Below are 25,667 nucleotides of genomic sequence, written 5' to 3' on the forward strand. Positions count from 1 at the left end.
TCCTAAATAGGGATAACACACTTCACTTTATTTAAACACTTTTGTGAAGCTCGGCTACTATGCTATTATACTACAAAACCAACTCCAACCCGCCCCCCCCAACCAAAAATGTTACATATCCATAAGTATTATAACTGGATTTACTGTAGCGCAGCACAGGTATCAAGCTAGTATTTAATACTGAACACATAAAGCTGCCTTCTACTGAGTCTGACCAGTGATCTATCAAGATCAGTATTGTCTACTCAGACTGGCAACAGTGCTTTGGGGTCTCAGTTGGAGGTCTTCCACATCACCCACTGCCTGGTCCTTTAACTGGAGATGCCGGGGACTGGACCCAGGACCTTTTGCCTGCTAAGCAGATGCTCTACCACCGAGCCAGTCGCTTGCCAAATCCAAATCATCCAATTTTGTAATGGGAAAAAACAAATCAAAGGCCATTTGACAATGAACTGGGATTTCTTTCCATCATTTCTAGGAGGGCGCTTTGTTTTGTATTTCTGCTTGTCAGCCGTTTCCTGCTGGTTTGAACGGACGGGGACAGGAAACCGGCTGATTGCACCAATTGGACAGGCCTGTCAGAAAAGAAGAAGCTGATTCTGTTAGAAGCGCTGCCAAGTCGGCTAGCGATTTTCAAAAGGATCAGGGCAAAATGGAATAGATTTCAAGTACAGCGCAAGAGATTCTAATTGGAAGGTCAGGTGTCCCAAAATGGAACTGCACAATAAACACTTATTACTAACCTGATCCTTTTACTTGGAGATGCTGATGATTGAAGCTGGGACCTTCTGCGTACCAAGAAGATGACCTACCACTATGCCACAGCCCCACATTAATGTTAATATATAATTAATTTGTTATTTTCATAAGTGAAAATAAGAAGAGGAAAAAAAACTCGTAGCATTACATCTTACGTTACTAGAAGAATTGGTTCTCTTTCTGAATTCAGCTAATGACATAATGTCGCCATTATCACTAAAAAGATTTAGGGAGATTTATATTTCTGAAACAGTGAAATCCTCCACAGAGTTACTCCAGTCTAAGCCCATTGATTTCAATGGGCTTAGACTGGGGTAACTCTGCTTATGATTTCACTATAAATGGTAAGTGCTACAGACTGGATGTAATACTGAACCATTTGACAAGAAATCTGAAATCATATTAGCAAAACTGAACAGAAAGCATATGATTCTGAGAATAAGAATAGCTTACATGAGAAAAATAAACAAGAGGAAATCACTATCTGTAGAATATAAACTTGTACAAGAATGGACTGAAAATCCAATACAGAGAACAGTTTGGTAAACACCAAATAAAGTAATTAATAACTCTTCAACAGAGATTTATTTCATCAATGGACAACAATCTGACATGGGCGTGGGGGGGGGCAGGGATTTCAATATTCTGAAACTAGAATAGGAACATTTGAAACTTCTAGGGAATAAAGTATGTTAATTCCTATGGTAGCACCGTTTTCTTTTGCAGCGACAGACTCGCATAGCTATCCATCTGGAATTAGTTTGGGGTCAAGTTGAAATCTGAACGAAACATCAGACTTCTCGCATCGATCTGGAATGTGCCTCCAGCCATCCTCTGGATGTGGTTTTGGTCACCAGTGCCTTTGCTGCCCCCTCCCTCTTTGGAAAGGTTGCCCACAACATTGGAAGAACACCCATTTCTGCCACTCCTCCTCCTATACGTTTGCACCGCTTACCCATGGGGGCAGGCAGTTTTCAGAGGCAAATGACGGGCCCTTCCAACTAAGTAAACAAGACCTTGGAAAAGAGACTGCTGACTTTATCATCTGAGGTTTTGGGTCAGCCATGTTTCTGGGAATTTCCTGTGTGTATATTTGCTGAACTGCAGAGAAGCAGATTTTCTGCAGACAGCAATAAAAGCAGTCTGGGAAACGACTGGAGGGGAAATATAGAAGGCAACCATCTTCATAAGGCAGGCACAGATTGCATGCACCCCTAAATTCTTCTGGCCTTTGCAAGACTACAAAGATGGCTTCAAATGCACATGCTACCAGGGGTGCGAATTCATCTCTACCGCGGGCGTTCTGTGGTCTCTTCTGTATGATCTACCACCCTTAACATTCAGTTTGCCTTTTTGTGGGCCGCTGCTGTTTTCAGACAGCCACAAACAACGGCTCCAACTTATTGCTTAAATGGAATTAGCTAAGTACGGGCTTCTTTACTCCAAGGGAAGGCTTACTTCAGTCTTGTGTAGGGATCCCATTCCCCTGGTGGAGCAGCGTGATGATGTCATTGCCTTGCGGTGACATCATCGAAAGTCGATGATGCAGAAGGGAAGAAGGAGGTAAGAGCCAGGTCTCCCCTTCTTCCGCTGGGAAGGTAAGGGGACCTGGCAATCCTAGTCTTGTGTGGCCTACTTTTTTGTAATAACGAGAGTCTCCACAGTCCACAAAATGGTAAAGAGTCCAGTAGCACCTTTAAGACTAACTAACTTTACTGTAGCATAAGCTTTCGAGAACCACAGGTCTCTTCGTCAGATGCACAGTCCACAAAAAAACATTTTCAGTTTCCAAAGCAAGACTTCCTATTCAGCATCTCTTAATAGTTGAGGCGTACGTTTTTCTGTGTTCGTCGATTCTGAGTACTCACCCTTGCTTTAAAACATAAGCACTGGTTTGCTGAATCAGGCTGTGGTCTGCCAGCAACCGCCAGAAATTGCTTAGAAAATAGGCCAGCGACTAACTTTTGCTAACCCCTGCTAGGCACAAACAAGGTTCCAAGGCTCATTTCTTCAGGGGACTAATAACATTTGTCTGAATTAATAAAGAATTGCATGAGGTTTACACCACATCCCTTTGTGGATTTAGTTCACCCACAGGGCACTACGTGGAACTGAGCACACCACTGGCTGGAACAACAATCCTGGCACTGTTTACATGGTGAGCTAGAAGTGAACTACACGAGAAGCAAACGTGTGTAATAAGATCCCAGTGGTTCCTTCTTCTCAGCGCACCATCTGTAGAAGGGCTATTGGCAGGAGAGAAGCAGTGGCGGAGGGGGCTTTTAAAAAAATATTCTGCCTACTTTTCTGCTTGCTTTCCACCCCCCCACAACCACAGTGAGGTTCCAAACCCCAAAAAACTGCGTAAGAGGGAAAGCAGCAGGAGGGAAAGAAGGGAGTTGCAGAAGAGTGTGTCAGTCAAAGGAAAAGCAAAATGCACCTTCCCTCTGCTTCCCGGCTGAAAATTGTCCCCTTCTGAAACTGCTTTGCCTCGAAGCAGCTGATGATGAGCTTTTTTTTTTTTGACATCTTAATAATAATAAAAAGGGCTTTTTTTCTGGGAAAAGAGGTGGTGGAGCCCAGTGGGTTGCCAGCATAGGGGGCAACTCTTAGTGGAAGGTCGTGCCCCTGGTACCACATGCACGTGAGTAAAGTGCGTGCATGCTCCCAGGACCGCACAATGATGTCACTTTGGGTCAGCTGGAACAAGGGGGGAGTTTTTAAAGTTTAAATTGCCCTCGGGGAAAATGGTCACATGGCTGGTGGCCTCGCCCCCTGATCTCCAGATGAAGGGGAGTTTAGATTGCCCTCCGCGGAGGGCAATCTAAACTCCCCTCTGTCTGGAGATCAGGGGGCGGGGCCACCAGCCATGTGACCATTTTCAAGAGGTGCCGGAACTCCGTTCCACCGCATTCCAGCTGAAAAAAAGCCCTGATAACAACAACAACATTTGATTTCTATACCGCCATTCAGGGCAACTAAACACCCACTCAGAGCGGTTTACAAAGTACGTTATTATTATCTCCACAACAAACACCCTGTGAGGTGGGTGGGGCTGAGAACGCTCTGGGAAGCTGTTTGTTTCGTGCCATCAATCCTCTCTCCAGCACTTGCAAGACAGCTGCAGGGCTCCCAGACCAAACTCGCTTATTCACCGATCTTCCCTAATTAAAAAAAAAAATTGCCCCTCTCAAGAAACAGCCTTTAGGAACTCCAGCGGGTTCTACTTTATGACCTTTTGGGGCCACTGGTCTTTCTTTTTCCACGTGCAGCTGCAAGCTGCTTTGAAACAGAGGGGTTCTCTGCAACATTTGATGACATGCTATGGTTCTCTGCAACGTCTGATGACATGCTAGATTCTCTACAAGAACCTGTCCCCACTGGCATGATCCTAAGGTATGTCTCCTTGGAAGTCTCCGGGGCCACGGGTGTTCTGGGAACAGCTGCCAAGGGACAACGGCTGGCCAGACCAAGCAAGCTGGATTCACTAGATGGGTAGGTCTCCCTCAACCACCGCTTGTGCTGCCGTCTCGCTATAAAAGGAACCATCTTTGCTTGCGGCTGCAGTTGCTGGTGAACATCTGGACTTGTCAGGGATGTGCGCCCTTGGTCGCTTTGCCCACATGGCTAGGGTTGGAATCCCTTAAGGCCTGGCATTAAGATGCACAACTACTCTGTGAGGATCTATACAGGCCTCCCCTCTCCCACTCAGCCACTGCTGATCTGCTCGGTTGGACCCTCACAGACCCAAAGCGCCTTCTCCCTCAGGCTTCCAGGCACTGCTCTACTCCCGATTTGTCTGCATGTGGCTGGAGGCAGAGGAGCACTGAGATATAATAAGCTTGTGGGAGCTGCAGAGGAAGAAGGAGGGAAGGAATGGCCTATCCGCACAGCAGCTCTCCATTGCTGAGCTGTCCCCACGTTCTGCCGATTCCTGAGGCACGTCTCCACAGGCTGCTCGATGTGTGTGGGCCGTGTAAAATGGCGCCCTCTGGCCATCGAAATCAGAGCAGCATCAACCCCCCCCCCTGCTGGTTCTGGCAGCACATTCTAGGGCAGGAAACCAACCTCCCCAGTGCTTTCGCTTGGAAAACACAGCCCTGTTTATTTTTGCTCTTGTTCCCCTTTCAGTATTTGTCGTTCCTCGTTTCTCTCACAGATTTGGGAATAGAAGAGGCCCTTTCCCTTTCTCTGAATGGAGTCCATTTACCACCACCACCCCCTCCCCGCACTCGCACACAACAACTCTCTGGCTTATTCTACTTCCAGGGACTTGTTTGGTGTTCTTTCACCCCACCTCACGGCAGGGCTCAGGCAAGTAAGAGCCCAAATTGTGTTCCCAGGCCCGCTGCACTTTCTCAGCCCCCTTCTGATACAGGAGAGGGACTGTTCCCTGCTTGCCATCCACGTTCAAGGAAGGGGGGCATCAGCGACAGCTCTACAATGTGAGCAACACAGCCGGACACAAATGCTCTATTCAGCAGCCCAGGGTGCGCTTAAAGAGTGAAGGTCTCCCATTAGGGTTGCCAGGCCCAGGTTGGGAAATTCTGAGATGTGGGGGGTGGAGCCTGGAAAGAGTGGAATTTGGGGAGATGAAATGGGCTCAATGGGGTATAATGCCATAGAGTTGACCCTTCAAAGCAGCCATTTTCTCCTGGGGAACTGATCTCTGTGGCCTGGAGATCAGTTGTGATTCTGGCAGATCTCCAGCCACCACCTGGAGGTTGGCAACCCTATATCCCACCCACATACTAACCAGGGATGATCCTGCTGAGATCTGGCAAGACTGGGCTAGCCTGGATCGTTGAGGTCAGGGCAGCACACAGCACTTATGGTGGTGCAAAGTGCCATCACACAGCTGACTTACGCCAACCCCTAACAGGCTCTCAAGGCAAGAGGTGAACAGAAGTGGTTTGCATTGCCTTCCTCTGCCACCCCGGTCCTTCCTTGGTAGTGCCCCATCCAACTACTAACCGTGGCTGATCCTGCTTAGCTTCCAAGACTTGATGAGATCAGGCTGTTCTGGCTGGTCTGTAAGTAAATGCAAGCAACAAGAAGCACTACTGCTCAAACAATACAGGAGAGCTGAATTTAGTTGGTCTGGTTTGGAAATTAGAAAACGTCCTCCAGCCAAACCTTCTCTCTCTATACTGCTGGTTCTTAGACTGTAAAGTGTAACGTGCTTTGGCGGGCTGGGTGAAATCATAATGAAACGGACAGAGAAAACTGTAGAGGGTCTTGACCAGAACAAATTGTGACAAATACCGCTTAAAACCTCTAGTCTTTTTGCATTCCAATACAGCTGGCTGCTGTAATGTAAAAAACAGGGCTAGTCTTCAAGGTGATGAAGTGGAAGAACTGGCTAATACCCATGACCTCCAAGAAGGATATCCACACGCTCGATAAAGGGAACGAAAGGCTCTTCATCACCCTCTATCCTGAAGCAGTTTGAGAAGAGACAAGATGACCACAGGCCAGTTAAACCTCAAGGGAAGGGAAGTGAGCAAGAAAGGAGAGATGGGCGATAGTACGTCACAACCTGGTGTACAAAGGGAGCTTTTAAAAGATAAGCACGCTCCCAAAACACGCTAATGGTGAGACCAAAAAGAAATGCAACTGACAGGTGGACAAATGCCAGAAGCACGTAAACCCAAACCCACCCAATGGAAGAGCGAGTATCAGCGAGATTTAAAGATCTCTAGAAAGGTGGGTCTATCGGGATGGTGGCTTTACTCTACACCTCAGAATGGACATACAGCCCCATGAACCAGAACATCTGCGGCACAGTCCTAAGAAGAGAAACGCCCTTCAATAGACTTAGCCAGGTTTAACTCTGCCTTCGTCTGGCATCTTTGAACACAATAAACACCTTCATAGAATCGGTACGGGTGGCAATACCTGCAGGAGGACTCGATATTGCCCAAAGGAGCACACTTCAGACGGCGATCTTGAGACACAGATAAACAAACAGGGAATTTGCCAATGGGAACATATGGTAAAAACTGGAGCCCCTCAGACTAGTATGGTAAATGACGAAGGAGACAGCATGCTGAGCAACTGGGCCTTACAACAGTTATAATCCTACTATATAAAAGTCTAAGCGTATTCAAGACAACTCACTTCCTACCCTGGTGCACCATCAGAAGGCGCTGCTGTGAAGGGAAGCCCTGATGAGGCAGCCAGACCTCCAGAGAGCAGAAGCCCAGGACAGGATCAGGCACAGAGCAGGTGGCAGTGCCTGCCCCCCCTGCTTTTACCCAGCTGGGATCAGGAGTGGAGCAGGTGGCAATGTCCGCCCCCTGCCATCATTCAGCTGTGATCGGGACTGGAGCAGGTGGCAGTGCCCACCTTTGCCTACACCAAGCTGGGATCAGGTGCGGAGCAGGTGGCAATGCCTGCCCCCTCTTCACTTGGTTAGGATCAGGTGCAGCGGAGGTGGCCATCTCTGCCTGCCCCCCCCCCCCACGCCTTCATCCGGCTGGGATCAGTGATGGAGGAGGAGTGAATGCCCGCCTGCTTGCCCTTCCCTTTCTAGAACCCGTTGTATTTTTTCCCACAACGAGCTTTGTTGCTAGTAACATAATAATAACATTCAATTTATATACCGCCCTTCAAGACAACTTAACACTCACTCAGAGCAGTTTACAAAGTGTGTCGTTATCCCCACAACAATCACGCTGTGAGGTAGGTAGGGCTGAGAGTGCCCTGAGAGAGCTGTGACTGACCCAAGGTCACCCAGCTGGCTTCAAGCAGAGGAGTGGGGAAATCAAACCTGGCTCTCCAGATTAGAGTCCTGCTGCTCTTAACCACTATACCAAACTGACATGTCATGGAACTGACAAGGAGGAGGCAGCCTTAGGTTTAATCCTGAGTGGCGTCCAGGATCCAGTAGGAGATGCAATTTCAAATCTGCTTGGAAGAGTTACAAGTGCTATTAAATTCAACACGCATGTAAGTGGAAAGTTGCCCAGAAAAATCTAAAGAGGAATTGTCTCCAAATGAGGGGTTTCATTGAAAGAAGTTGAAAGGGATAGTAAGATTACTTTAAGACACTTGAACTAATAGGAACAGCAGGGTTCGGAGGAGGGCAGCGTGGTTCCTGAGCCACGGCAAAGCTATTACGAAAGGCAGGAGTGGTCCCTTTGCAAAGTGGAAGTCCTAGTCAAATAAGGAAACCAAATAGGAGCCCACATTCTGACAAAACAGTTGTAAGTTGACAACACAAGAGTTTACTGCTAAAAGCAGTACAATGAACCAGCCTGGAAAGTGGCTGGACCATGAGATGACAAAGTACTGTGGAAGGAGTATTGAAGTTGGAAAGGAAGATGGCAGAGAGGGTTGAAGGAACTCTTTGCACTGACTGCCCGACTGAAGAAGAAACCCCAGCCTGAACCGCTGTTACCAAGAAGGCTGTCTGAAGAGAAGTCAAATAAAGGAGACAAAAGACAAGATGACCGTCACAAGCTAATTTACAAAGCACAGCTCTGAGCAGCATGCACCTTTGAGATTTTTTTTTAAAAACTAACAAACTCTGAAAGATTTGGGGGGGGGGGTGTCTCTTAACAAAAATGTAACGCTTGTCCTTAAAAATAAGCTTCCTCAGACAGGAAGGCAGAGTCAACAGGGAAGGGGAGTTGGGATATTCTGAGCCTACTAGCTCGATCTTTCTCACATAAACGGTTGAAAAACATGATTAAAGTTATAATTCTCTGAAAGAAAAACTAACTCTGTGGGGGAAGAATTGGCATGGCTTCTGCAAAGGGAAGCCCTACCTCACCAACTCTTTAGAATTCTCTGAGAATGTCGTTATAACGTTACTAAGTTTTCTTCACAAAAAAAGGTGCATAGTAACAATATACTGACAGGCTTAGTTTGTGTTGTGGTTACATGGATCCCTTTTAGCTTTTCAAAGATTAACTATCTATGCTTTGGGGGTAAAAAGTTCTGTGTTTGGGGTGCCAGCACTGCACTCTCGTCATGTTGGGTGTCCTTTTGCTTTCAATTCTCTTTTGGTTTTTTCCACTGCTAACACCTTAGTGCTGGGCGACGTAATAATGCGACCGGGCAGGCACAAAAATATAAAACATGGTGATGGTGATGAAGTGAGGGCACCGGAGTCACCGACAATGATGACGTCCACCAGGGCTTTTTTTCTGGGAAAAGAGGTGGTGGAACTCAGTGGGTTGCCCTTGGCAAAAATGGTCACATGGCTGGTGGCCCCGCCCCCTGATCTCCAGACAGAGGGGAGTTTCTAAACTCCCCTCTGTCTGGAGATCAGGGGGCGGGGCCACCAGCCATGTGACCATTTTCAAGAGGTTCCGGAACTCCGTTCCACCGCGTTCCAGCTGAAAAAAAGCCTGGAATTGTCCACACTTCACCACATAACCCTCTTTATTTCATGGTGGTGTGGGCAAAAAAGATGCCCCCCCATACACACTTGGATTAGAAGCAGTGTGTGAAAAGGCAGGTGGCCAAAATGAATCGTATCCTTGAGGCGACGAGTAAATCACCCACGTGGAAAAGATCTAAGTTCCAAAACCGGTAGGAACTCCAAATGAGATCCTCAGATTCACTAGAGAGCAGGAGAGCACACCAACCAGAAAAACAAAGGAAAGAGAGGCTGGCTTTTGATCAGGAAGTGCCATGAGAGGGTACCTGTGTGATGCCTTACCTTCTCCCCTGGTCGTGGTCTCATAAGAGAGACTTGATCGTACCCCCGCCGCACCAGAGCCCACAGGGCATCCAGCTTGCCCTGAAAAGACAAACATGTGACAGGCACCAAACTTGCAAAAGGACAGCAAACTGCATTTGGACTGAATTCCATCTTGTTCAACCATCCTATAGCCACAACTGATATACGCTGCCAGTTTGGCCTTGACATTCAATGCCTATCGCATGACCTCAAGAAACTAGCCGTTGGAAAAACCATTTCATAGAAATGGCTAGTTTTGACAGGAGTTACTGTCGTGTGTGTGTTGCATTATTTTACTACCCAATGTGGTCTACTTCAGCTTCAAGTGCATTCAGGACCAAACAGTGTCAATACCTTTGCAACATATGAACATTCTTGACCAGCCAAGAGAGCTAAATGCTGCTTTCAGAGACGAAACTTTGCTAAAATCCTTGCGAGTCTGGCTTCTGTGTTAGATGTCAGATACCACAAAAAATATTGTGTGCATCCAAAACAGCCCAAATGAATGTTGATATTCTCATTACAATAAACAAGCAGTTCTGTGATGTCCTCTGCTGAAAGGAGAAAGCCTGGTGGAAAGACCAACTCACTGCTTTGTCCACAGGTGCCCAGGCAAGGGGGGGGCAGGGCAAATTCAACTTTGCCCCTTTATGTCTATCAATGATCTCCAAGTTATCAGCTCTGCCATAAACATGATCTGACAGATATGAAATACTCCAAAATTTTGATACAAAATAAAAAGAGTTGCATACAACGTGCAACACTTATTGCTGCCGAATTTATTCCAACTAGTTTTGTTTCCAAGTCCACATGGGACACAGCCTTTATCCTGGCACATGCTCACAGCGAGGCACGGCAGTGGCTCTGCTGCAATCCCATTCTTGAAAAAGTATCTCCTTTTTTCTTCCTCATTGCCAAACACAGACATTACCTTAACTGGGGTGTACCATTTCCTCTGGGAGGGCAGCTGCTGCACATGAGGTCTCTTTGGTTTGGGCTCCCACGGCTCGTATTCTTGTTCTGGCAACTTGATGACAGCATTTTTGGGCTTCTCCAGTTTTGCCCCTTCCTCCGTCGATCCTCTGTCCCCCCATCGCACCTGATTATATTGAGACATACAAGTCAGCAGGGCTCATTTCGAGGGGGAACGTGCCGGAACACAGTTCCGGCAGTTCCCCAAAGAGGTCACATGTCAGGAGGCCCTGCCCACTTGACTCTCGGCCATTTTGGGCCCATTTCAGCCTGGATTGGGGCCGAAACGGCCCGGATCAGGCCTCTGACGGGTGGTGGATCACTCTCTCACTCAGCAGTGGCCCGATCCTGACCATTTGGGGCCCCTTTTTGGCCATTTTCTGCCCCTTTTTGCCATTTTGGGCCCAATTTCAGCCCTGAATGGCCAGGATTGGGTCCAAAACAGCCAGGATAGGTGATGTCAGGGGGTGTGGCATATGCAAATCAGTTATGCTAATGACACACTTCCGGTGCTGTCAAGGGGTGTGGCATATGCTGATGAGTTATGCTAATGAGTTCCTCCAGCTCTTTCTCTACGAAATGACCCCTGCAAGTCAGGTTCCATCCTACCGACAGTGCAGTATCATAGGACCAATCCTTGGATTTCCTAAACTAATTAAAATACATCTGGCAACTGCTTTTATACAACCCTGAACCACTATGCAAATTAGCTGTCAGTAGAGCATTTCCCCATGGAATACAGGCCATGGCCGGAGACTCAGTCTTAATTAGCAATAGTCTTGGTGTCTATAAGGTTTGCTGATATTTGCCAGAGAGAACATCCTAAAGTGGGAAGGTAGATTTGTGCCTGCAGGAAAACGGACCTCCATTCTCTTGATGCCCCCAACGCCTCTCCCTCCGTAATAAGACGCGTCCACCGTCGGCCACTTTTTCTTTGGCAGTCCGTCTTCGTCATCTGACTCCTGTGGGGCAGATGTGGGGAGAGAGACAGAGAGAGATGTTTTCTAAGGCAAACAGTTTGGGGTTCGGTCAACAAGCAGACGTCTGAAATCCTTCTCCCTGGATTTGCCTGTTGGCATTCCTCATCTGGCAGCAAACAGAAGTCTCTTGTTTGCCCAGCTGCCCGTTCCTGGGAAGCGAAAGAGGCAGCTCCGTGCCTCTTGAGTGAAGGCTATGTTTCTGCAGCCGAATGCATACAAAGCGACAGTATTCCCTCCAGCTGCTGAGAAGCAGAACGGAGAGATGCTTTGTACATTATGCCACGCGATGTATGGCTGCACTACTAGAATGCAAAGCAATCAATACTCAAATCAAAACATTTTTACAGCGTTTCAAAGAACACTTGTCAGCTTTTTTTCACTATTTATGTTTAATCGTTTTTGTCCAGGGAATTTATCCAGAGATGGTTTTGTGTATTATGATTATGATTCAAGACGGGTAGCCGTGTTCGTCTGTGTGTAGCAGTGGAAAAGAGCAAGGGTCCAGTAGCACCTATATGACTAACAAAATTTGTGGTAGGGTATGCACTGTGGTAGGGTCTGAAGAAGTGAGCTGCAGATCATGAAAGCTCACACCCTACCCCAAATTTTGTTAGTCTTATAGGTGCTACTGGACTCTTGCTCTTTTCTTCTTATTTTCTCCCAGATCATGACACAAAGCAGCTTTTCATATCATTTTCCCCTCCTCCACTTTATCCTCACAACAACTATGGCCGTTCCCACACGGCTTACCTGAACCCGGAACGCTGCGCAGCATGCCGGAAAAAATGCGGAAGATCGCGTTTTCTCTCACGAGTTTTGCGCGATGTTGCACAACATCGCGCAAAACTCACGAGAGAAAACACGATCTTCCGCGGTTTTTTCGGCATGTTGCGCAGCGTTCCGGGTTCAGGTAAGCCGTGTGGGAACGGCCTATGTGAGGTACATCAGGCAGAGAGATTATAATTGGCCCAGGGTCTCTCAGTGAGCTTCCATGGCAGAGCAGGAATTCGAACGTGGCTGTCCTAGGTGCTAGTCTGACATCTTACTCACTATACCATGCCAGCTCTCAGTGATTGCAACCCACTTAAGGTGTGAAAAGCTGAATGAGGCCTTTGTGCACGCCAATCACACCCTTGTGAAACTATCTTTTTTCTTCTCTGTCCTTGATCTGGTTTACAAAGCTAAGTCACATTGGTTTCCTTTTGGTAGAAAGGCCAAATGATTTTGAGTGAGCATCAAATTTAAAGAAGATGGAAACTAACATGGGAAAATAGGGACCAAGTGTGTTTTTGCTTAGACGGGGCTGTGGCAGGGCTTTTTTTCAGCTGGAACGCGGTAGAACGGAGTTCCGGAACATTTTGAAAATGGTCACATGGCTGGTGGCCCCGCCCCCAGATCTCCAGACAGAGGGGAGTTGAGATTGCCCTCTGTGCCACCGAGCGGTGCGGAGGGCGATCTAAACTCCCCTCTGTCTGGAGATCAGGGGGTGGGGCCACCAGCCATGTGACCATTTTCTCCTAGGGCAACCCACTGAGTTCCACCACATCTTTCCCCAGAAAAAAAGCTCTGGGGTGTGGTATCTAAGGAGCTAGATGATTCAGTTTTTTTTTATCTGAAGAGGTTAGTGCTCTACTGAAGAGGGAGCCATGAACGGCGAAAGAACTGGAGGGAAAGGTAGGGGAAGGCACCAAAGCAAAAAACAATCAATTCCGAAAACATGAAGTCCCAAACACAGCAGAGCTCCTGGGTCTTCCTAAGCATGTTTTTGCAGCAGTGCTGATCTCTTACTCTGATTTCCCCACACACCGATTTTAAGCATGTTAAGCCTGTGTCAGCCACCACAGGCTAAACCAGAACTGCATAAAATATCCCCTCCTTTGCAGTGCGATCCTAAACATGGTTTCCTTCTGAGCCCACTGATGTGAATGGAGTTTGAAGGGTAAATCTCTGCCTAGCTTGATGTTGCTAAACAGTCCTTTCGCAAGCAGCACATTTGACATAGCCACAGAAGTTCTGCATTTGCCAGGCCAGTCAGTCACCAGCATCCGGGTGGCTTTGTGCCTTCAGCTGCTGCTGCTTCTATGCAGGACTCATTTCTTCACCCCTGGCCGTCGTTGGCCTTGTTGGCCCAGGCTGCTGTTTCCTTTGATTGGCTGTGACAGGTCCAGGTGATTCTCGTTCCAAGCGCCTGCGACACCCTCACCGGAGCCAATCAGATTAAGTGGCATTGTGAACAAAGTCAGGAACGGGGAAGGCAGACGATGGTGCTAAAGGAACAACTTAGAAGCACCGATGATTTTGCAAACAAGGGCAAAACCCTGCAAGGGCAGATGCTCTTGAAAACCGACACAGAAATCCTAACCCACCCTTAGTTCAATCTGTGTAAAAGCCAGCAGTGCACTCCAAATCGACACCACCAGCAAGAGTTAGACAGTTCCTCCGAGACCCACCCACACCTTCCTGTTCCCACAATGGGTAAGGGATACTCGTCCCTAACAAGAACATGGGGATTCTGAACCAAGGCAGATCACCGAAATCTGTGCCTGGAACAGCAATGCATTCCCCTTCTGCTACTGGGAAGAGAGTGGTGAGTAGCTACGTCGAATGCTAACTACTTGTCCCGGCACTGTAAATAATCAGCTCGGGTGCTGAGTTTTCTCTGGGCATGACCGATACTCTCTCAAGCCTATCTTCGCAGCTACAAGGGTGGAACGTTTTCCGCTGAACTTTGTCCAGAAGGGCTGCCATCTTAGTCTGCATCCGAAAAAACAAAAATGAGTTTTTCTGACACCTTAAAGGCGAACAGATTTTGTTTGTGGATCAACAGCTGCTTCCCAAATGCCCTAATCCGCAGAAGATCATGCCGCAATGAATCTGTCTTAAAGGATGTGCTGCATTCATGGACTTTGGGGTACCCTTTGATCCTCTCTGCGCAAAACCTTCTACAAGTTTGGGGGAAGCTACCCTGCCAATTTTGCTGGGCACGTCTGCTTGCTGTCACTAGCAAGAATGAGCATAAGAGGGTCCCCCCCGTACACTCTCCTATGTGCCACTCTGCTCTCCAGGGCAGGGAAACTATGCTGTAGCCCAAAGAAATCATCAAGCTGGCTGAAAGCGAACCGAACAAGCATTGTGGATTGCATGCTGGGGTTGGGAACATGGACCGTTTCCACACTACTCACCTTCATCCGGAACGCTGCAGAACGTTGTGAAAAAAACGCGGAAGATAGTGTCTTCTCGCGTGAGTTTTGCACAATGTCGCGCAAAACTCACGCGAGAAGATGCTATCTTCCGTGGGGGTTTTTTGGCGACATTCCGCAGCATTCCGGATGAATGTGAGTTGTGTTTAAACGGTCCACGTTCCACAGGTGCTGTCGATGCCTGTTTTCACAGAGTCCCTCCCGTAACCAGGTTCCTCCTTGCACTCCAGAAATCATACGCACTTGCTAAAGTTTGCCGTCTCCTGATGCGGAAGTCACAGGGCCAAGCTACGTGATCAAGCGGAGCACAAGTGGAGCGCAAGTGAACAGGGAGGAATACACGTGAGTCTGTTCACTTGCCGTTCAAGGGACATTCGTCACTTTTAGCTTGGCTCTAACTCTTCTGCGCATCAAGAGTCCTTTGGTAAAGCACTGATACTGCTCCTCTGTTTCACCGAACGTTGAGGAATCGCAAGCTTCTAAGAGCTTCCCTCAGAGCCCACCCAGGAGGTGTGTGACACCTCTTCCTTTATTTCTGTAGACATTACTGCCCGTCATCATGTTAGCATTGCGCGGTGGAGACATTTATCTGCAAAAGCAAACATGCCATTCTTTCAGAGAAGATGGGCTGAGCACCATGCGCTGTATCCAGCTGCCGCTTCGGTTGGCAGATATGACAAAATAAACTGCCTCTCTTGGAAAGTTAGGGCCAAACTACATGTTGTTGTTGTTGTTGTTATTATTACTATTATATTAGATTTTTAGTCAGCCATCCCCACCAGACGGGCTCAGGGTGGAGTACAACATTTCAATTTACATAAATAACAGTTAAAAACAGATAAAACGTTATACAAATAAGATTAAAACAACTTTATACAATAAATACAATATGGCTTCTCTTCAGATGGCAATGATAAAATACTGCTTTTCAAGCCCCAGTTCATATGTAGGGTGGTGGACAGATCTTTAGTGTGGCCAGTGGGGGCCCAACCTAGCCTCTACCATATGCCTGGCGGAACATCTCTGTCTTACAGGCCCGGCGGAAAGATAACAAATCCCACCGGGCCCTGGTTTCCTCAGACAGAGAATTCCAGCAGCTCGGAGCCAGGACCAAAAAGGCCCTGGCTCTGGTTGGGGCCAGGCGGGCCTCCCTTGGGCCAGGGACCACCAACAGTTGGATGAGTTTTTGGATGTGTTGGGTCCAGCTTCCCCAGGCCCACCTCACTTTCCCCACTCACAAAACAGCTACCGGGAAAGGCATTTTTTAAAGTCCCCAGGAGCCAACTGGGCTTGGGGTGATGGTGTGGGGAGAGAAGGAGCTCCTGCCCCCTGACTCACCCCACCCAAAATGGCCCAGGGGAGTCATTTGCCCATCTTCAGCGGTGCCTGTGTGGCCTGTCTCATCAGAAAAACATTTGTTTGGCCCTTAACCACATGACCACACTTAAGGTTTGTACTGCTAAAGAGAGAATCAGAGCTTTATCTTGAATTTTAAACCTAGCTTGCTCCATCAGCAAGCAGCAGAAACGTCAAAGAAACCCAGAAAACTTTCTCATCCTGGTTGCAGGGGCTGGTTTTTGCGTTCTGCTGCGACGGTGCCGGACTCGGAGGGCACAGCTAGAGATGAGGGGCACGAGCCACTCCCGTTTTGTTCTGCTGACTCGCTGCTAAATGCCTGCCTTTGAGAAGACTGAGGCAAACAATGTATCAACCGTGCCCGACTAACTAAGCAGCCTACTGGCTGTGTAAACTATAATGTCACAAGTCAAAGAATTAATCACTTATTTAGTCACCAGTACTGTACCACAACTTATATTTCATAAGCATTTGAAACTGTGTGTTTATCTTCTAACCACTAGGGTGTACTGCCCACTACCACTCAATAGTTTATAACAAGCAAGTACATACGCCACTGGACTATGATTCCATATATATCTCACAATGAAAGTAACTGCTTATTTGAAACTGTGTGTTTATTTTCCAACCACTAGGGTGTACTGCCCACTGACCATTCAATAGTTCATAACATAAGCAAATACATACGAATTCTCACAATGAAAGTAACTGCTGACGGGTTCGCCAGCCAGAAGTTCCCGCTCGGGATACCCCTTTATCAAAGCAGTTACCAAACCAACCATTTTCAGGGATGCAATATCTCAATAAATAAAGCAAATGATCAAAACGTCTTTCAGCCTTCAGAATACAAAGTGGCAGTATGACTCGGAGGGCACAGCTAGAGATGAGGGGCACGAGCCACTTACACAGGCCGTTTTGTTCTGCTGACTCGCTGCTAAATGCCTGCCTTTGAGAAGACTGAAGCAAAGTAGCCCTGGAGCAGTTCCGCCTTCTTTCTGTCCTCTGCCAGGGATTCTCATTCTAGGCTGAATTATGCATCCTGTGTCTTGAATTAATTTTTATGTTCTATGCACATTTTCCCCCAACAGATACAAACTTCCCAAATTATTTCTTTGAATCAAAAGATCTTATTTGGAACATGTAAATATTTTTGAAAGCAAGAACATGACCAATTCTGATACACTGTGCAAAAATTCTACAGCTGACCACACCAGAGGCAGACAACATCAAATGTGAACAAGCAATCAGATGAGCAGGGTCACGGATGACCAACTGACAAGCCCTATTTGTATTCCTGGGGAGATATTGGGGGGAGTGTATTTTAAGAGTGTCCCGTAATTAGAACGTTCACATTCTGCTCTATCGATCTCATAAGATAACCAAAAGAACCGAATCTGTCCTGCGCTCTGCAGGCTGGAGAGGTCTGGGCTCCTCTGGAACAGAACTGCTGGCTAGCCCTGGGAATGTAGACAGAATCATTCACAAGTGGCCAGAAAACCTGTTTTGACTCTTGTGGGTTTCTCATGCTATTCGTCTGGTGTAAGCTGTTGAAGTGGCAGCCGAAATGCCCTTCTTCCTGAAGCAGGAGGAATCGAGACTACCCCCACAACCACTTTCGGGATGCTCCAGAGGTGGGGCCATGTGAGCCAACCCCAGGCCCAGATTAATGTGCCCTTAGGGCCAGGGGCAGTGTCGGCCCATGACGAAGCGGGGCAGCTGCCAGGACCCGGGGGGAACCCACTGCTGCTGACTCCCTACTCCTTTGATGCCTGACTCACACCCTCCCTCTGCCTGCTCGTGAGCGCTTTGTCTCCTCTGTTCCCAGATTCGTATGCTGCCTAGCGCTGCTGGACAAGAGCATGTGGGTGGTGCACAAAGCATCAGCGTTCTTGGTGGCCATGGCAATGGCACCCCTAATTGCACCCACCGCCCACCATCGTTTGGGAAAGGGTGTGCAGTCAGTGTGGGCAGCTGTGATTGCAGATGGTGGGAGAGTGTGTGAGTGGGCAACTGACAGATGCACAAGCATGTGGGTGGGAGGGTCAAAAGGGGGGCCTAGTAGTGGACAAGTGGGATCCCTGGGGCCCTTCCCACACCCAAACCATGCATCAAGCGAAAACTAATCACACAGTGGTCAGAATGACTGTTTCGCAGGCAACAAACATTAACAGCGAAGAGACAAGTGTGCAAAGAAGAGGTTTTTGTTATTTGGGATGTCCCCAGCACTTGTTGCAATCACTATGGAGTAAACACACACACACATTTCAACTACGACTAACTAGCCCCGGTCTGCATGAAAGGAGAAGGTAGGGGCTCGTAAAGAAAAGAAAAAAAAACTCGTAGTGAACTACGAGCTTCTTGGCGAGCAAAAGATTCAATCTACCTATTGCATTTTGATCCTGCTCTTCCTACAAGGAACGGAGGATGGAGTACACCATTCTCCTCCTCTCCTTTTTAGAGAAGGCTGGACTGAGAGAAAGCAACTGGCTCAAGGTTTCCCAGGGAGTTTTTTGGCTTAGTGGGGGATTTGAATCCGGATCTCTCCTTGGTCCTAGCCCAACATTCCAACCACTGCAGCACACCGTCAAACTTGGGGGGAGTTTGGGCAAGGGGTGCCTCTACTGCCCAGGTTCACAAAGCTGGGACTGCACGATGAGCACTGAACGCAAGCATGCGCCCCAGAGGGCCCGATTCCCCCCTCCTTCTTGAGTGGGCAAGCACATCAGCCTAGAGCCATATCTCTTTGGTTAATGAGGCAAAAAGAACAGTGAAGGGGCACGAGGCAATCCAAAGCTGGTCTGGTCATACTGAGCAACGCTGGACCAGCCATTAGGCACATCTAGGCAATTGCTGCCCAATGTAGAGAGGCGCCAAAACCAGCCCTGTGGCCATCCTACCATCCACCCGCTAGCCCGAGTGTTATGTGTCAAGTGACTTACCGGCTCCGGGGGTGGCGGCAGCGGCGGCTCCTTGATGACCTGAAAGACACACATGGCTGTCATTGCCTGCCAACTTCCCCTGTCTTCAGTACAGGTGGACTTTGCAAAAAGAAATGCCAGCAGCTGGCTTTGGGAGAAGCCTCTTAGCGAACTCATCACATTCTCTGCCCCCCCATCTCATTTGGTGGCAGTCACTGCAACACGGGAAGTGGTTCCAACCCCACTTAGGCAGCGTTTGATGTGAGAGAGAATGGCTTGCCTCAGACATACAATTCTCCAAACCGAGGATTTCCCAGTCGGCAGTTGCTGCCGTCTCAACTGGTCTCAAAATATTTTGTGAGTGGCCCAAATCCCCCCTGCCAGATTGCATGCCAGATTGTAACCCGGACCCCCAAACACACGAAGCTGCCTTATACCAAGAAGGCCCATGATCCCATTTTAGAAATAACCGCGAAATATAAGCTGACAGTGATGGCCGTTTCTCCACATACACACAAACACAATTGATTCATCGCTGATCTAAACCACAGCTGGTTTTCACAGAGGGGTTTTCCACACAGGTTTTTTTTCTCTGTTGGTTCTGGCCCCATAGTGCTTCAATTTATCCCCTGATTTCTGCACACTTTTTTTGCCTTTAGTTTTGGATTTGGGTTTTTTGTTTTTTCAGTTATTTTTTTTAACCCCCCCCCCCCGTTCTTTTGACACCACTTTTAACCCGATCATTTTCTGGAAGCCGATTTTGAGCCAATTTTCTCCTTGTGTAAAGTTTCGTTCCCCCTGTGTAGGTGGGGGGGGCAGACTTAGGAATGGGGGTGTTGCTGTTCCCCTTTCAGGCTTCCCCTTGCAAAGACTTCCCATGTGTCCATTTCTTATATTTTAAAAAAATTCAGTCATTATATCAATATAGAGATATAAGCATGCAAAAAGAGAAGGGGGGGGTTCCGACGTCTCCAGTGATGTCACTGATGATAACGGCACCCTCACTTGAAAATCCTGTTTATTTAAGGCACCGTGCAGAACAAAATAAATCGACTCCAAAACTGTGAAAATGCAAAGGGAGGGCAGACGTGCAGAAGAATTGTATCCAAACTGATTACAATGCTTGGGGGGCAGCTGCTAAGAAAATCAGGAATAAGTCAAGAGTGCATAAACCCCCTGAGCTTGCCCACTTTTCTAACCCATCGATGGATGTACCTAACAGCAGGGTTGCCGACAGATTAAGAAGCAAATAGCCTGTCCTATTCCTGTGCCATCAACAGCCACTTGATTCGCTGGAATTAGCAGATGAAGGCATCTCTAGCTTTCTTGGCTCCCAAACTGGACTCCGTTGTTTTTTTCCCCCTGCACTTCTCCCGGGTTTACAATGGCCCTTTTGATACAACCCAAGACTGAGTTTGCCTTTTTTGCCACCACATGACACTCATATTTAGTTTACAGTCCACTCTTACCCCAAGATCCCTTTCACATATACTACTGCCCAGAAGTGTATCCCCCATCTCCACCAGCTAAACAGAACTGCACACTTACCACGGTACAGCAGAGAGGCCAAAACCACCAGAGAAGAGCCAAGGCCAGGAGCAGGAGGAGAATTAGAAGTGCGATGAAAAGGACCGTTCCGCTGAGCTGCAGGCAAGGCAGACATTTCCAGGTTAACAACATGAAGTCAGTATGGTCACAATCAATTTCACAGACCTCTCCAGGAACTCCCTGCAGCCTGGCAAAGCAAGTAAGTTCCAAGGCGCAATAGGAAGGCGCTCTGTTCGCGCAGGCCCAGAGGTATATCTTCTCAGGCAGAGCGGGCTTCCAAACTCCACCGATGATTGCAACAGCAGCTGTTCCTTATTGAGGAAGAAGATGTATATATTTGGCCAGCCACGCGAGGGGGATCTTTGGGCGGCTGAGAAATGAATATAGGCATATATTCATCTGTGTATGTTTACATGATCAAGCATTGCGAGTGCTGCATCCTGCTGAGTTCTCAGCTCAAAGTTGCAAGGGCTTGGCTCTTTCAGTGGTTCTCTCTGGGCTGATTTAATCACAACCGCAGTAAAGGAGCTCAGCACCTTCCCCAAGCCTGTTAGATCAAGTACCAGCCTGGATGCCTGCAGTTTTTGCATGGTCATAGATCCAGAGGAGTCAGCCGTGTTAGTCTGTAGTTGCAAAATTGTAAAGAGTCCAGTAGCCCCTTTAAGACTAACCAACTTTATTATAACATAAGCTTTTGAGAGCCACAGCTCTCTTCATCTGACACATCTGACAAAGAGTACTGTGGTTCTCGAAAGCTTATGCTACAATAAAGATGGTTAGTCTTAAAGGAGCTACTGGACTCTACAGTTTTTGTATGTTAACTGTGGGGAAGAGCCGTGCCTCAGTGACACAGCATCTGCATGGCATGCAGAAATTGCCAAGTCCAATCCCCAGCATTTCCAGTTAAAGGAATGGGAAGTTAGCGATGCAAAATACTTCCACCTAAGACTCTTGAGAGCTGCTGCCCATCTGAGTAGACAATACTGATCTCCAGGGCTTTTTTTCTGGGGAAAGAGGTGGTGGAACTCAGTGGGTGGCCCTCGGAGAAAATGGTCACATGGCTGGTGGCCCCGCCCCCTGATCTCCAGACAGAGGGGAGTTTAGATTGCCCTCCGCGCTGCTCCAGCGATCTCAACTCCCCTCTGTCTGGAGATCAGGAGGCGGGGCCACCAGCCATGTGACCATTTTCAAGAGGTTCCGGAACTCCGTTCCACCGCGTTCCAGCTGAAAAAAAGCCCTGCTGATCTCAAAAGGCCAATGGTCTGATTCAGTATAAGATAGCTTCATGTGTTCAGGTGTATCCACACACACACTAGCAAAGAAAGAGTGATGCACTCTGCGGACAAACAACTCCTGGTGGTCCCCAGCCCGAGGGACATCCGTCTGGCCTCCACCAGGGCCAGGGCTTTTTCTGCCCTGGCCCCAGCCTAGTGGAACACTTTCGGGTTGGAGATCCAGGCCCTGTGGGACCTATTACAGTTCCACAGGGCCTGTAAAACGGAGATGTTCCACTGGGCCTTTGGTTGAAGACCAGTGAGTGTCCCCCCTTATTCACCACCTCTTCTATGACTGCCCTCGGCTATGCGTTCTGCCCACAGCTATGACCTATGCAGGTTTTTGATCAGCATCTAAAGTAGCCTATGTATAATGGCACCTGGAATATTTCAGTGAAAGTTTTAAGTGTTTTTAAAGTTGATTATTAACTTACTGTATTTTATTGATGATGGGAGCTGCCCTGAACCCATTCGTGGGGAGGGCAGGATATAAGCCAAATAAAATAAATAAATAATAAACCAATGTTCCCTGGGATGTTTGCCTGTCAATATTGGTAACTGCTGCACAGTTCCCATTGCATTTGGATCGCCCCTTCAATGCCCAAAGTGTCAAAGCAATTAGCTCCAAGAAAAGCAGTAGGTGTAGGCAGAGCTGAAGGGCTCCCAAGAGGGAGAGAACCCCCAAGTGGGAAAAGAGGAGAGCGCATCACAAAGATACACTTACTTTGTCTGTGGAAAGAGCAGGGCCCGCAGAGGAGAGTCAAGGAGGCCATTCCCAGGCAAGAACAGAGGGAAAGGGGAACAGAAGGAGGCTGCCGAAAGAAAGGGAAAGAATCGAGCCCGTGAGAGTTACTGGGCAAGGCAACGAACAGATAAGGTTGTTCTGATCTGGGCAACGCTTTGCTGAGAACTCCCAGAACGTATGTGCGCTGGATCTACCGCCAGAGCTTCTAGAGCCCAGCCGTTCAGCAGAAGGGGAGGGAGACATCTCTTCGCCTTCAGCTGGGACAGCAGCCTGTCCTGCGAGAGCTTCATATAGTGGCTTTCCTGTTTTAAGCTGTCTTATGATTTTTTTTAAAAATTGAGCATGCAAAACAAAGTATCTGCAATCAATCACACAAACACGCAGGAGCAGCACGATCACAGATATATCTGGAAATGGAGCCCTTGCGTTCCCACCGCCACGTCCGTAAGTAGAGACAATTCATACTGTCAAAGCCTGCAAAACAGCCACAAGCAGCATCACAGGTTGGACTCCTAACAGGGCTTTTTTTCAGCTGGAACGCGGGGGAACGGAGTTCCGGAACCACTTGAAAATGGTCACATGGCTGGTGGCCCCGCCCCCTGATCTCCAGACAGGGGGGAGTTGAGATTGCCCTCCACGCTGCTGAGCGGCGCGGAGGGCCATCTAAACTCCCCTCTGTCTGGAGATCAGAGGGCGGGGCCACCAGCCATTTTCTCCGAGGGCAACCCATGGAGTTCCACCACCTCTTTCCCCAGAAAAAAAGCCCTGAATCCTACAGAGAGCAGGGAAACTGTTTTTCTTTTTTTAAAATCAGTATCAACTCTTTCTTGTAACACAGTTTGTAAACCACAAATGCTTTACAAACTGTGCCCAGACTATCTATCTATTACTGCTTTTTCCAAAAACACAGTAACAAATTTCCCTCCATCTTTTACCCATCTTTGCAACTGCCGTGTTGGAAGAAAGTGGAGGACGTCAATCAAATTGGGTCCCCATTGCGGAGAAAGTTGGGGTATAAATGAAGTAAGTAAACAAATAAATAACTGTAATTGCCATATTACTGATGGGCAAATGAGGCTCCCAGGCTGTTATTTCCTGGGCATCCTCAGGGGACTGGGCCATTTAGCCTCCTGCCTTACATTGATCAACTCCTTAGCTGATGTCCTGGTTAGAATTCTGATCTCTCCAGGCCCTCATATGAGGACTGTTTTGGTGAATGAGAAAGGAAGGGGGGGCAGCCTCTTTCTCAGCAATGTGGGCCTTCCAGTCAGCTTCCGTTACAGACTGCTGGGAAACAACAGAGAGCCATTCTTTGTGCTACTGTCTTGGGAACACATGGTGTTTTCGTAAGGGCACAAACTATTCTGAGGCCCAGTCTCACTACTGGTCATCTTGTGACCCCAGAAGCACCAACTGCCCATCGTCAGCTTCCCCTCCCCTTTCTCAACTGACTCTTGGTGGAAGGGAGGTGGGGGTACAGCGCAAAGTTCTTCCAAAGCACCTCTTATTTATTTGTTTGTTTGGAATATTTCTAGGCTGCTGCTTCAGAATCCTGCTTGAGGAAGCTCACAATTCAAAGCCGCGATATTTTAAAAAGCCCATAAAAACAAGCAACTGGACCTAAGCAGCATAAAAACTATGTATTAAGCCAAAGTAGATCTGTGACACTGTGACACTGAGAGTAGATCTGTGACACTGAGACACTGAGAGTACTGTGACACTGAGAGATCTCTGTCTTTTGGTGCTATGCCTCTGAAGATGCCAGCCACAGCTGCTGGCGAAACGTCAGGAACTACAATGCCAAGACCACGGCGATACAGCCCGGAAAACCCCCAACAACCAAAGTAGATCATTTAAAAGCTGGTAAGAGAAAACTCCTAATTTAAAGTTAGAGGGGGATATGCGTTTTAACCTGGTGCCTTAAAGGAAGTGAAGTAGGTGCTATAATAAAATAAAGGCAAGCCGCAAGGGGGAGGGCGTTTGATAGGCGGGGTGCCACTACAGAAAATGCCGTGTCTCCAGTTACCCCCTGCCTCACCTCTGAAAGTGGTGAGAACAGAGAACAGGGTTTGAGAGGCAGATCTCAGCTGGCAGGTGAATAGTATGGAAGGACATAGTCCTTCGGGCAACCTGGCCCCAAGCCATTTAGGGCTTTTAAAGGTGAGAACCAGCATAACATTAATATTACCTTGAAGGCCAATGGACAACCTCATCTGCTGATGAGCACACTTAAAACTGGTCAAACTATCCCCCCTTGGTTGCTTGGGAGAGAGCAGCTGCCTTCCTAGCCAACGAACACAGCCACAGTTTCTCATGCTACCATGCCATCATCTCTGTATTTGAAAGAGAAGGAGCCAGCCAGACGCGAGCCCTTCTCAAGGCACCTGCAGAACTGGACAAGGAAGGGGCCACAGCTCAGCGGCAGATTATACGCTTGGCAAGCAAAAGGTTCCAGGTTCAGCCTGCAGCATCACTAGTTAAAATGAGCTGGTGGCAGGGAAGCAGCTCTATATGAGAGTGCAGAGAGGCTCCCACGGCCAGCCAGAGCCAACCGTACTGTGGTAGACGGACCACGGCAGCTCAGCCCAAGGCAGCTTTGGCTCCAGTATCTGCCTCTAGGCTTGGCCCCCAGCTTCTAGAGAGAGAGAGCCAGAGTGGCACGGTGGTAAAAATGCTGGACTAGAATCTTTGAGATCCAGGTTTGAATCTCCATTCTATCATGGGAGCTTGCTAGGTGGCCTTGGGGCAGTCACGCGCTCTCGGCCTCACCTACCTCACAAGGTTGTTGTGAAGATAAAATGAGGATGCCGAGAATAACACAAGCTGCTTTGGGTCCCCATTGCGGAGAAAGGAGGTATATAAATGTAGTTAAGTAAATAAATAAATACAGAGCAAGCGCCGCAACATGCCTGACTTTCTGGGCTTCCCATATCGCCTATACCCTCTCGCTTGGATGGCACAGAGGGCAGGAACGGCAACTGTGTCCAAAGAATAACAGACTCTCCCCTCCTGGCCAGGCCTCCGAGTTACAATGCCTCCATTTCCTTCCCTTTTGATTGGCTCTTCATCAAGCACATACTTACGCAACGTGTGCTGGTGATGCTGACAGAGCTGCTAACGAACGTCAGGCCGCTGTTCATGCTGACTTGCAGGTAAACCACCCTGGAGCAGAAGCGGAAACAGAAACGGATTGTCAGAGCTGCCACCTTCCACCTCCTGATGC

The 25,667-nt window shown here is 48.1% G+C and overlaps 1 protein-coding gene across 1 annotated transcript in view; it reads right to left on the bottom strand.

Annotated features, from left to right (window-relative positions):
- The window catches only part of ANTXRL (ANTXR like), a 68,202-nt gene that overhangs the window by 10,048 nt on the left and 32,487 nt on the right, over nt 1-25,667 (bottom strand). The window contains exons 12-17 of the mRNA XM_054984196.1: nt 25,528-25,606; nt 20,426-20,521; nt 18,899-18,937; nt 11,287-11,385; nt 10,383-10,550; nt 9,431-9,511 (exon numbers count right to left, since the gene is read on the bottom strand). Coding sequence (XP_054840171.1) covers nt 9,431-9,511; nt 10,383-10,550; nt 11,287-11,385; nt 18,899-18,937; nt 20,426-20,521; nt 25,528-25,606 — 562 coding nt within the window. The remainder of the gene's footprint in view (nt 1-9,430; nt 9,512-10,382; nt 10,551-11,286; nt 11,386-18,898; nt 18,938-20,425; nt 20,522-25,527; nt 25,607-25,667) is intronic.

Source organism: Eublepharis macularius, chromosome 6 (genome assembly GCF_028583425.1).
Source record: "Eublepharis macularius isolate TG4126 chromosome 6, MPM_Emac_v1.0, whole genome shotgun sequence".
In the NCBI taxonomy this organism is placed as follows: Eukaryota; Metazoa; Chordata; class Lepidosauria; order Squamata; family Eublepharidae; genus Eublepharis; species Eublepharis macularius.